The sequence below is a fragment of the Pleurodeles waltl genome, chromosome 10, assembly GCF_031143425.1.
Source record: "Pleurodeles waltl isolate 20211129_DDA chromosome 10, aPleWal1.hap1.20221129, whole genome shotgun sequence".
Taxonomy (NCBI): Eukaryota; Metazoa; Chordata; class Amphibia; order Caudata; family Salamandridae; genus Pleurodeles; species Pleurodeles waltl.
This window is the reverse complement of record NC_090449.1, coordinates 864,938,488-864,951,942: the sequence shown is the minus strand read 5'-3', so window position 1 is coordinate 864,951,942 and position 13,455 is coordinate 864,938,488. Positions and strand designations below refer to the sequence as shown.

At 40.8% G+C, this 13,455-nt stretch overlaps 1 protein-coding gene across 1 annotated transcript in view; it reads left to right on the top strand.

Annotated features, from left to right (window-relative positions):
- Positions 1 to 13,455, top strand: part of ITGA8 (integrin subunit alpha 8) — a 550,523-nt gene that overhangs the window by 479,177 nt on the left and 57,891 nt on the right. Inside the window, exon 28 of the mRNA XM_069211593.1 lies at positions 9,759 to 9,860. Coding sequence (XP_069067694.1) covers positions 9,759 to 9,860 — 102 coding nt within the window. The remainder of the gene's footprint in view (positions 1 to 9,758; positions 9,861 to 13,455) is intronic.

Below are 13,455 nucleotides of genomic sequence, written 5' to 3'. Positions count from 1 at the left end.
CTGAGGCACAGCAACATTGCCGCCAGCTCAATTACAAGTCGGTGTCAATGTTGTGGTGAGTTTCCCACTGGGCCAGCAGGTGGAAATGCTGTTTCTGCCCGCTGGCCCAGCAAGAAACTCATAATAGGGCCAGCGGGCGGAAAACTGGAGTGGCAGTTTTCCTACCCAAATGGTTTGGCGGGCGGCCTCCGCAGCCCACCAATCTCATAATGAGGCGGTGAGTATCCAGAACTCTCATTGTAGTGAAATTGTGCTGCTTTGTGTGCATCAAAAATGTTATACTGTGTTCTCTCTAAAAGTGGAATGTTCGGGGATCCTTAAAATGATAATTTATTGCTAGTAAAGCCAATTAATTATTGTGAATTAAATCATCATTTCAACAAGAAAAGGTCTACGTAGCAATTGAACCCTTGTACGAAAGGTCATATGTGGTTTGGACCATAAAGGATCTTGTTTGTTAGATTTGTAATGGGTGCTGACAGCATAACAGAACACCTGTGAGACAAACAGTTATAAATAGAAAAACAAGACATTTTGAACTAGATACATGCCTGCATATTTACATTAGTGGAAGTGAGATAGCAAAGGAAGGCAAGGGTCAGTTGGTAAGAATTAGTTGTGACTACTTTCAAGATTTACTAAGCTCTATGTAAAGCAAGAAGACAAATAGGGATTAAGCATAATTTATCTGGGATCAATTGCAGTAGTATGGTCCGAGTAGCTTGAATGAGTAGAATACTGGAGTAGGACAGATGGCCTGGAGATCACAGTGAGATTTAGCTAAGTTGTCGAGTGAAGATTGTGTGCAGGCAGATCTTTTTTTCGCATTTGAGATAGGTAGCTTGCAGATAGATCATTTGTAACTTTAAAAGTCCAGAATTATTAGTTTGGTTAAGTTGTGTTGTATTTACTTAGCTAGTCAACTGATGTAGTGATGATAATGGGATAAAGGTGTGGGCTTAGGAAGGTTATAAAGTTTTTTATAGCAAACAATCGATGGAATGAGTATTGAAGAATGCCAACTAGTATGCTGTTCCAGTAATGTTTTGGGGGCATAGATTTTGCTGATTTTTAGTTCTTGTTATTTGCCAGGCATACTTTTGGAAGTGATGTGGGGTCCCTAGGTCATAGGCTGAAATAAACATAATGGTTTCTCGCCAAAGATGTAGGGAGTATGGGAAGAGTGTCAAGAGGAAATAAAATAGGAATCAGCAGTTTTTATTTCTTATTTACTTCAGAAGTAAATAATTTATTTCTTGGAAGAGTTCTGTATAATTAAATGGATTCCCATCCAGTAATGGATTTCCATGAGGTAGTGAGAGACTTACATTAGAAGGCAGGGGTGAATGTTGAGAATGAGAAGAAAATGTACCTTTTATTAGTGTATAGATGATAGGAGAAAACAAATAATGGTATGATAAGTTCTCACGAAGTAGTGTACAAAGAGAAAAATGGAGTATCAAGAACCTAGTCTTGAGCAACACCACTAGCAGATGAGTAGGGCTAGAGAGTGCTGAACACTATGACATCGAAAAGGAGTGCTTTCTGAGTTATGCCTAGTGTGGCGGACACAGAATGGGATGTAGCATGAGTGATAGTCAAGATTTAAACGATCTCTGCAGTTCTCTTGCTTTTTTGGTAAAATTACAGAGGCTTACCTGCCTGTCAAATTTTATCGTTCTAGCCAAACATTCTAGGACACACCCAACACTTCTTGGGGGCTTCACCTGCTTCCTATACTACTAGCTATGGACGTAGTCTGCCCTTATGTGTATCAAAAAAGTGTTGGTCTTTCTGCTTCTTTTCTGGAGAGAGAAAAATGTCGAAGTGCTCCCTGGTGTATAATGGCCCTTAATGATGTTATTTAGTTGCAGGGCTTTTCTAACATGCAATGTGACAGTGACAATATTTGATAGTTTTGTGAAGTAGATTTTTCTCAATCAATTACAGACATTTTCTCTCGAATTATCATGAACAATAATGGGTATTGACTGCTTATTACGAGAAAACTTTAAAAGAAACACAAATGATTCAGCGGACTACAATGAGCTAAAAATTCACACCTCATTCATGAGTGTACCCATTGCTTTAACCACAAACGTATACTCCAGAAATCACTGCTATGGAAAAAAAAGGCTCATTCAACCATAAATGGACTGATTAACAGAGGGTCTGGACCACAGGTATCTGCAACATTGCTAATTCGGTCCTTACTATTTTCATCTCCTCACATTACACACCTTTTCCTGCATACAATGCTAAAGAACATTAGTTTATGATGTCATGCTTCTTTAATCTTGTATTGTGAATAAATGTAATAAATATGTGAAGACTATCTCCAGCTACATTCTTGTGGTAACTGATCACTTGTATTACTTCAGAGGGGTTTTCATTAGAATCGCAGTGTAGCTAATGGAAATTTTATGCATGCCAGAAAACGTTGATTCCTTAGACTATGGTACAAATGCAGTGCTCATACTCATCTATGATGCGGTGCTTCTATCACTGCATGGTCTGTAATAGAGATAACTAAGCACAGCCAAGAGAGTTAAAAGCCTCAATGCACCTATGACCAGAGCAACTTTGCCACACATACATATACATCCAGCCATTCTCCTAAACGCATATTATTTCACCTAGTGAACAGAAATCAGTAAGCTCAGTTAAATATAGAGTGAATATTTGTGCACTCACAGAGATATTGTGAATTCCATCCAACTTGAGCTTGTTACTTTAAGGTGATTCTACAATGTTCTTCCAGGTAATGGCTTAACTCTGCCCTCTTTGAGAAACTGTGATTATTTTGCTGCTGGTTCTCTCTTCAAACACAACATTTAGATGTATTTTTAAAGTAAAATAGATATATTTTTTAAAATGTCCAGTAATCTAATAATGAGAAAACAAATACCTTGCTGAATGAACAACATTTTACATATTCATTGCAACATCTAGATTCCATCGTCATGAATGACTGAAGATGGGAGGAACGTTTGCCGCAGTTGAAAGAAATGTCACTTTATATCAATAAATATTTTTATGTTACGTTATGTTATGTCATGCCATGTTATGGCATGTCACACTACGTTAAGTTATGTAAATGTTATGTTATATGTTACTTGAAAAGCTGGGTCTTCAGCTTTTTTCGGAAGTCAAGAAGAGAGGAGGAGCATCTGGTGTGTTGTGGAAGGTCGTTCCAGGCTTTAGGGGTCAGATACGAGAAAGCGCATCCTTCGCTCCGCCCTTGTTTATGTGGGGGTGTGTGCTTGTGAGAAACTGGCTGAGCGGAGGTGGCCTGGAAGGTTGGTGCAAGTGATTGTGTCTGTTCAGGCAGGTAGGCTAAGTTAGTTTTGTGCAGAGCTTTGTAGGTAATACAACGTATGAATGACATAAATTGTGGTTTTATTTTTCCTTATTGCTTCCTGTCATTTTAACTAAATTTGTGGTACATGGGGTAAAAACAATCTTTGAAGCAAAAATTAAAACGTATTTGTAAATGTTGATGTAATCAGCCTACTTTCTCTTTGTTTTACAGTTCTTTAATGTATTCAGATTGTAAAAGAAAATACATGACTTACAAATTTAATTTATTGTAACTGTATTTGTTCTGCAAATGTAGATGATTGTTTTTAAGGTTTATTTTATGGTTGGACTGCCACGAGTAACTTGAGCCACTAAAGATGTGATTGCCCTAATGCATAACATGTCAACTGACTGCTCTGTCACGTGCGTGTATGTAACCAACATGGCCTAGTGCTATCTCAGTTACATTTTCCTTTAGGCTACAGTAATTTCACAGGAATGTTTGTGTTTCATGTTGTTCCTCGTTTGACACGTGTGCTTTTAAACATTTCCGTTTTCAAGTTGTATGAGAAAGGAAGATATGTATTCACATGAGCATATCGATGTATTTATTAGATGTGCACTGTACTCTAGTTTCTCTTCAAACTTACTAAATCATTTGATTAAAGAGGGACATTAAATATCTCTCCCAGAAATAAAGAAAAAACGGTATGATCGAAACAGTTGATGTATTAGGTCATTAACGTGGATAAAAGAAAAGCTGGTTGGTGGCTCAGGTTTTTAATCTGCATGACTCAAGATAGTCAAGTAGGCTTTTGGCGTGTGAATTTGATTTTAAAAGAGAGATTGGAATTAAGAAAATCCAGACATTAACAGGGACATCCTAATTGTTGATGAGCGGAACCGTTGTTACAAAGTACATTATTTTTAAAATACTCCCTAAAAACATTCCATCGGGTTGCCACTAGAATATTTGCAAAATATTTTTCCTGACTAGTGAAAGAGGAAGCCATGTTAAACAAGTACAAAGGAGCGGTGACGTAATTTCCAGTGTGGTTGTACAAGAAGGAGCATAACACTTTGAAGCTAAACAACAATTCAAGAACAAAAAAGAACTGGAGAATTTTTAACAGTGACTGGATATCCTACTCTCAAATGACAGCTAATTCATCACTGAGTGTGGAACTTTTCATTAATGGATATGATTCTCTGCTTCCTGGTCCTGAGACGTAGGCTCAAATTTAGAGGTTGGCTGAGAGGATACTCATTTAGAGTCGGGTGAAATTTTAGTATGTCAGCAACAGCAACAACTCCATCTCTGCCTCTGTTAAACACCTCTGAAGACCTGAGGGAAATAGGGCTGTCAGAGGTTTGACCCCTCACTGAATTTCAGAGCAAGCCTCATTTAAACCAATAGGTCATTAAATGTGAGACTGATTGACTTTGCCAAAGCTTGCTTTTTGTGACTTACAGAGAGGCCACAGTGCAGTATGAGAATATTATCAAGACTCTGCGTGGGACAGCAGGTCACTGCATGGCAATAATTACCAGCTCCTATGTCTCCCACTAACCATTACCATGGCAGTGGTGTAACGAAACTGGAGGGGCCCCCTTGCAAAGAAATGGAGCACTCCTTACCCCATACCCACTCAGGCCAGGTGCTGCGCTGAGGCCCCCCCCCCTGGAGTTCCAGAGGCCTTCTGCACATTAGGGGCTGCAGGACCCTTTGTTACACCACTGTACCATCATCCTGCTGCCATCAGACCACAAGGTTTTGTTACAGAACAGAAAAGCTATCAACGGACATGATAGTCATACTATGTTTTGCATTGCAAAAGGTATATTTCAATTTTAGCTATAACACTATTGACATAAAAGAAGGGTTGTTTTCTACAATGCAAAATATAGTCTTTCCATTGTGTCTATAGCAACATTTGTAATGCCCATGATAGTCTTTCTATGACGAGTAGCGTGCACCAATGGGTGGCAGCAGCAGGGCCTTTGCAGTGATTAATAAAACTACAGGAGGGGAGAGAGGGAGGAGAGAGGAATGGTGGAGATTATGTTAGACATGCAAGATATAAATAAATTAAAAAAGGAACATAGTTACATGAAATGCACTAAATAAAAGTCAATGTAAAACTTTTAACTAGGCTCCTATTAAATGTGTGTGGAAATGAATGAATTTTAATTATGAATACATTTATTTACGTGTACAACCAAATGAAAATCTTATCAACAATCACCTACTTTGATTGTCTTATCTTTAAGAACCTAACCAGGAGACAACTCGTTAAAATCACTTTCGAAAGGGTAGGAGACAGCCTCTCTGGTCTACCCTAAAACCTTTCTAACAATATACCATCATTTCTAAAAGTATTCATGCCAAAATCCTTTTTTTGTTATCTCTTGCCTCCCCTCCCTTTTCTTGCCTAATGCTCTTCCCCTCCTTATTAGCGTTCCTGCTCACTCTTTTCCTGCCTTCCCTTCAGAAGCTCAGTGTATAGCTAGTAGAGCATACTGACATTGCACTGTTGCTCTCCTTGTAGGGGACCAATTGCTTGGTTAAGACCTCCTAAACCACAAGACATGTTTTTCTGTGCTATCTCCTGCTTCCTCTTTTAGTCCTCTCTTATACTCCATCATTGTTGAACATGATTTTAGGGTAGTAAAGTGCCATACAAACAACTGCTCTAATGTTAGGTAACCTAATTCGTTAATCCTCCAAAGTCAACAATATTTCTCATGCTGTTGATTAGAAAATTACGTGTAAGTGCTGGAATTGTGGGAAAGGGGATATGAAATCTATAAAGGTATGGCTTGGGAGAAATTCCTGCACTAAGAAGGCTCTATGTTATGGAAGACCACCAGATTACTTTTGAAGTATGAGACTATTAACAGAAGAGACCATAATGTCCAGAAGTCCTTCCCGGCATCAACAGAAACAAAGCTCCTCGCAGCTCAGTTAAAAAGGCAGTCAGTACAATATGAAACGTGTTTGGATGCCATTAAAGCATTTTTTGTCAAAAACTGTAGGACTCTTATCAAACCTCAGGGTCAGAAAAGACTTGGACATTCTCATTCCCTACAGGAAACTCTAAGTGAACAGGTCATTGTGAAATAAGTGTGACTTTGCTTTTCAGACATGCTTTGTCGTCTTCAGAGATTCCGGTCAGGCGGACTCCCATAATAGGCTGGCTTGAGTAGGACCTTGCCTAATGCTACAGAGGCTCCCGTTTGCCCCCAATTCCTTCTCAGAATTTCTTTTAAGAGCCTCGATTTCTTCAGTTATCGGCAGCAGAGTTATTCTTTTTGTAAAGACTACTGCACATGCATCAGAACAAATAGAACCATTAAAGATGTCTTTGTGCTTTAACCTCTTATTCCGGGATGGATCTACCTCCATTGTTGCACTTTAGTGAGGCTTTCTTCTCATACCTACATACAACAGAATCTTAGTTGCCTTGACTTAGAAACTGAAGACAGAGGATCCTGTAACTAAGGGGCTCCACAACATTGCTTGGAGTTAACAGCCACATGATACTGTCAAAAACACTAAAATAGCACTCATCCTGTCCACAACATTTTCAAAGTAAAGCATTTCTCTGGCTCTGCTTCAGCGGTCTGTAGTCCTGAACCCAGTAGGGTGGTTGTCCACGTGAATGACAAATTGGATTGTCAAAGCAGCATAAAAAGGCAAGTCATTAACTCCATTCACACAGCTCATTGACCTGAAATAGTCTATCACAGATGGTCCCAAATGCAATATCCCATTATCAGTGGCTAAGATTAATGCAAGCAGTTCACACATCTCATTTTTGTTTCTTTTGGTGTAATACCCGAAGGGCAAAGCGTATGCTCTGATGTGTATTCTTTAGTTCACTCTACAATTTGACTTACGTTACACTTCACTGATGAGGCCTAACAGGCTACAGTCAGTTTGAGATGCCCTGTGCTCTCATTGTACAGGGATGTGTCCTGGCAGTTTGGACTGAAATGGTTATACTGGAGCACGACCAGAGCTGAAGTACATATGGTTACTTCCTGTCCAAATTGGCACAGAGAACAAAAAAGTGATGGATTTGAATGTGGCCCAGAGTAACTAGTAGTCTCAGAGTTTAATTCAAGCATGCCACCCAACACCTCTGTTTCACTCAGAGGTTCCTTAAAGCAGAGCACCCACTGAGTTACTTCAAACTAGTGTTTATCCCTTCATAGAGCTATTCAATTCTTGTGTATATATGAGTTTTGTAGGATAAATATAACATGCTTGGTATCCTTTCCATACACTAGTCTTTCTTACAGCAAAATGAGATGCTGAGATTTGTAGATTCATTAACTCAAGAAAGCACAAAATAGAATGACAATTCCCTGGGATGAAGCAGAAGGGGTTGCACTTCGGGGAAAGTAGTGAGGTTGGCCAAGAAATGGAAAGAGTGAATCCTCTTCTTTTTTGCCCAATGCAAAGTGTGCCCTTTGACCTGGGAACCAACTGGCTTGATAGTAGGGGATGCCAAGACCTCACACACAAACCACAAGAACACATCTGCACATTAGCAAGTACCCTTGGGTGTAAAAACACGTACTTCTAAGCATGATGGTGGCATTCTAATCTAGTAAAGTTCATAGACTTTAGGAAGGCTTGCTACCATCTCCTCAACTGATTTTACTAACAATGTATCTGGGTGAATCTTACACAAGGAGTAATGAAACCAGTATTCCTTTATGAATGGGAAACTATTTCTGACGTGACTAAAACAAATGTCAGAAACGTTCCAGGGCAGGATGAACTACTCTGCCTGAAAGACTATTTACCTATTGAATGTAGTGGAATAGATTTAGGACTGGGATCAAAGAGCCTTAATAATACGGGAAGGTAATATCTCCCACACACAAACTGTCTATATGCACACAAACGTGCACCTGGTTGTAAACACACTGACAATGTAGTCAATTGCATGTACCACCATACAATTTAGGTAGGGCTGATGTCTTCTCCTTCACTGGGAAGTACTGATAATACTCCTGGGTGAATCCTTTGCAAAGTGTAATGGATCCTGCCGTCCTTTATAAAGGGGAAAGAAGCTTTTCTTGGCTAAACAAAAAGGCAAAAAATATAAAAGGCAACAAGGGCTTATAGGCCTGGCTGACAGTACACCTGCAGATTGTAGGAGAATGGACGGTATGGAACACTACTTGTCTTTTATGTGGGGCATACATGCATTTTTGTCTCGGGTTAGCCAAAGATGTATTTCTTGTAAGGCAAAGTAACACCAGTGATAGAACAGAGGTAGTGCTCCGTTTGTTCAGATGGCTGTAGATGGTGGGTGTCTGCTCTGGTTTTTTTGGAACTGGTACTCCTTTTTCGCCAGCGGACTTCGACTGAAGGAAACAGGCAGGAAGGCAAACAGACTAATTGAAAAACAGTGAAAAGGACCCTGCAAGGTTGAGAAAAGAGGCAGGAAGTGCAGGGCGATGGAATAAATAGGTGTCTGGTGGAATCAAACATTGGCAGCCTTGATTGCCTCGTCATTCGGCCGTGTGGGCAGCATGCTCCCCATAAAAACGTTGTTCCGCTACAATTATTTCTAAAAAAATATGAGCACTATGTACATATATATGCAATTATGCTCCACCCCCACCCCCATCCACCATTTCCTACGGGAGTTACCCTTCTGCCACCTCATTCTAACTTCCTCAACTGCCAAACAATTCTCCACCAGAAACTAAGGTAAAAGGGCTTGAGGCACAAAAAGCAAAGAACAGAGACTGTGGCTACAAGTTGAGGATTGTAGACCATGTCCTTTCGAGGAAGGAAGGTCTTCACAAATCCTAATATTATCTGTTGATCTGTTTTTACAACAATATAGCTGGACTTCGAGACAGTAGAAAGTTTCTCATTGGCGAAATGCTGGTTTACTCAAAAGGGTCTCAAGGTGATGTAAGTGGCCCAGCCCTTTCTTCCTATAGCAACAAAAATACATAGATGGTGCAGTTTGTTTTATTGTCTAATTCAGTGATTCCCAACCTTTTGACTTTTGTGGACCTCCACTTAATCATTACTGGAACCGGGGGACCTCCACTGAATCAATGGAATCCGGGGACCCCTCCACTGAGTCGTTGCTGAATGCTGGGGACCTAATTTGTTAATATTATTTTATTTTTTAAGCAGCTGTCGACCCCCTGAGGTGGCTTTGCAGACCCCCAGGGGCCCCCGGAGCACAGGTTGGGAACCACTGATCTAATTCTATACCAGCTCCAAGTAGAAAAACATAGCAAGCTCTTATAGTGATACTGCATAAAAGTTTTAGTTTATTTATGTATATGCATCGCATCCCATTCCACAAATTAGATTAAAAATCCGTAGTATAGAACAGCACTGTTGCACTGCTTACGCTATGGTCACCATTTTGAGGGTCACGTGTTTCTTGTTAATGTGTTCTGTTTTGTATTTTCAGAGAAAGAATGACCCCTATGCTTTAACGTCCAGTGTATCATTCGAAGTGAAGAAGATGCCGTACAAGGTTCAGCCTGTGAAGCTCCCAGAAGCCAGCATTGCAGTAAGTGCCCGAGAAAAATCCAAGCTGAGAAGAATTGCTTTGGTTCCTCCTGTCTTTGTGCAGAGAGATTTCCTTTTATGTGAGTGCAACATTGAGATAGAGTTTCCTGGGCACAGACAGGATTCATCTTCTAACCATAAATAACACTTAAACAAAAATGGATGTTCAGCAGATGGCTGGGAGCAGCATATGGTATCTCTCAATCTGCCAGATCCGAAATCAAAAACATGTCAACTTGTGTGTGGAAAGAAGAGATAGGACAGAACATCCAGAGAAACGCAGCTGGTGCCTTGAAATATTGAAGGACGAGAAAGAAATTAAATGTGAAAATGGATAAACGTACAACCGCTACATTTCTTTCTGCTGAGATAGTTACACATGAGTACTTATCAGAATCTCTAATGTTTAGGTCACCGCAGCTGCCAACAGCCTCCTGAGTCCTAGTACCTGAGCTGCATAGGTATACTTTGACACAGGCTCTGTCACACAAATGTAGTGTGCCATATCCACAACAAATAAAACACAGGCCCATATTTATACTTTTTAGCGCCGTTAATGTGTCATTTTTTCAAACTTACAAAATACAATTATATTTTGTAAGTTTGCGCCTCTTTTGCGTCAAGGAATGAAGCAAATGCCATGTTAAAAAAAAAAAGATGGGCCGCAGTGAGTGAAATATCTGCTCGTTACGAAAAACCTTAAACAAATGCTCCCTAAAACTTGGAGGACTTCATTTCTGACTTGTGATGTCTGATATAAAAACTTCCTTGCAGCTTTCACAAGCTGTCAAAGGGGAAAACTTCTGGAAGTCTTTGCTAACATGTTTAAAAGTTACCCATTTAGACCATGAGTATGAATATCTTATTAATAAACGATTCCTGCGCAAGCACAGGTTTGTGCTGGGATTTCAATTACAAGTGTTCCGATGTTTTTAACATCCTGGGGCATATTTATACTCTGTTTGCGCCGGAATTGCGTCGTTTTTTTTTTACACAAATCCGACGCAAAGCTAACTCCATATTTATACTTTGGCGTTAGACCCGTCTAGCGCCAAAGATCTTGGAGTTAGCGTCATTTTTTAGCATGGACACCTACCTTGCGTTAATGATATGCAAGGTAGGCGTTCCCGTCTAAAAATTGACTCCAAGGCATGTGCGCCTTATTTAAACTCCCGTGCAAAAATGGCGCACGGGAGTGGGCGGGTCAAAAAAAATGACATCCAGCCGCTTTTGCGTAATTTTTTAGCGCCTGGTCAGGGCAGGCGTTAAGGGACCTGTGGGCTCGGAAGGAGCCCAGAGGTGCCCTCCCATGCCCCCAGGGACACCCCCTGCCACCCTTGCCCACCCCAGGAGGACACCCAAGGATGGAGGGACCCATCCCAGGGAACTTAAGGTAAGTAATTTGTTTTTGTGGCATAGGGGGGCCTGATTTGTGCCCCCCTACATGCCACTATGCCCAATGACCATGCCCAGGGGACAGAAGTCTCCTGGGCATGGCCATTGGGCAAGGGGGCATGACTCCTGTCTTTGCTAAGACAGGAGTCATGTCAATGGAGGGTGGGAGTCAAAAAAAATGGCGCTAATCGGGTTGAGGCAGATTTTTTGCCTCAGACCGACTTGCCCCATTTTTTGACGCCCAAGCTCCATTTTCCCCTACGCCGGCGCTGCCTGGTGTGGGTAATTTTTTTTGACGCACACCAGTCAGCTCCGCCGGCTAACGTCATTCCATAAATACAGCACCCGCATGGCGCTTTGGAATGGCGTAAAATTTTTTGCCGCACAACTGCATTGGCGCAGTTGTGCGCCAAAAAGTATAAATACGGCCCCCAATATTTTTCGGGTGAGGTAAAGACTGCACCTTCGAATTTTTCACGTGATACCTTTGGGCAGGAGAGACCTGATGAAATTTAACCAGGGGGTGAGAAAAGGGACATTTTTTTGTGGTAAGTACAGAAATATGCACGCTGGCTGCTATTTTTCACAGCTGTTAAATTCGGAACCCAAGGTATCAGTTGTAAACAGGTGTGATTAACAGGTCACTAAGCTCCGTGGCACTAGTAACTGAGACACAAAACTAGATTTTTGCATACAGCGTCTCTCTCTGTGTCTTAATGAGCATTTGCAACTTCGCACCTGGTGGTGCACGGGCCCTTTGCTGTCCAGAAAAACTGGAACACATCATGTTGCCCTCTTTATAAATGGCATTTTTTTTTAGCATTTAGAATTTGTTTTGTGGGGGAGTGGGGTCAGGTGGGTGTTACTCATTTTCCTTGAGTGGCCAAATGTACCCCTTGACCATCTACATTTTCCATATGCAGATGGCATATAAATGTTCCGGTCCCTAGTCACCAATTCTTATGCCTGACTATATGTTGCATATGAGCAAGTGTTGCATGTGCAATGCGGGGTTAGATAGGTGCACATTTGTCTATGGATGAATGCTTTGATCCTGTGGATGTCTGTTAAGTTCCTCACCCACTCCCCTTTTGAGGAGTAACCAGCTCGTTTATCAGAGATCCTTGCGAGAAACAGAAAGGTTTTTCATTTTAAATTCAATAAAGGTCTATTAGGTAGTAGTTATGCAATTGTTTTCAAATTACTTGAAAAATTACTGTAATCGGCAGTATAATGCACTGTTTGAGTGATGAGAACAACATGGCAGTGCTTCACAGGATTCAGTGGTAGCCTTACATCTTACATGCATTAATGCATTACAAATAATTAGCTTGGAACAGTGTTCTTGGATGCCACAAGAGAATGACACCTGAAGCAAAGTGGTGCACACAGCTGCCATCATTCATCTTTCATGTCCAAAAGGTCTTTGTTCCGAACGTTGAAGCGAGCGATACTGCATCATATTTACACATGTAACATTAGTAACTGCCATGAAACTAAACATTTTACATAACTTACTCTTGGGCGAATCTCTTCACATAGAAATGTGTCCTGTATAAGGTGCTAATATGGTATTTTTAGTGCGAACACAGCTGATGTAGTTTTGTTTTTCTAAGGGGAAGTGATTCTTGTAATCTGATGTTGTTATAATGCATCCTCTCCTTGGTTACTCAGTTCCCTGCTGCTCAGCCAGTGTGTGTCCTGTAATGGAATGTTGATGAGTGCTTGAGTGGAGAGAGGGGAAGTTGGAGAGAATGGGTTGAGCAGTAGGATGCTGCTCCTGGTGGGGCATTTACCCATTTATCTATTTACTTGTAACTTGTAGCTTGAGACTACATCTAAATAAATCTACATCTTTAACCTTTGTGACCAGCTACCTAACTCCCTATCTCCAAGGGGGGTATCATTATTTACAACACTGGCGATGACTGGAAAATGAACCTACTTGTGTGGAAAACTTAAAGAGAAGGTAGATAGAAGATTAAGCACTTTTAAACTGACGAAACAAAGATAAATACAGATAAGCAAAGAAAAGCAAAGGAATTGTCTGCGACCCACCAGTGTCTACTACAGCAGACAGCCTACGGACAATCTAATGAAAGACGGCAGACCTGAGAAATTTTATATTGATCTTTGTATGTTCACTGGCGCAATGAAAGGATCGAGAAGTGCTTGATACCTACGGGTTCTTTTGGAAGTGC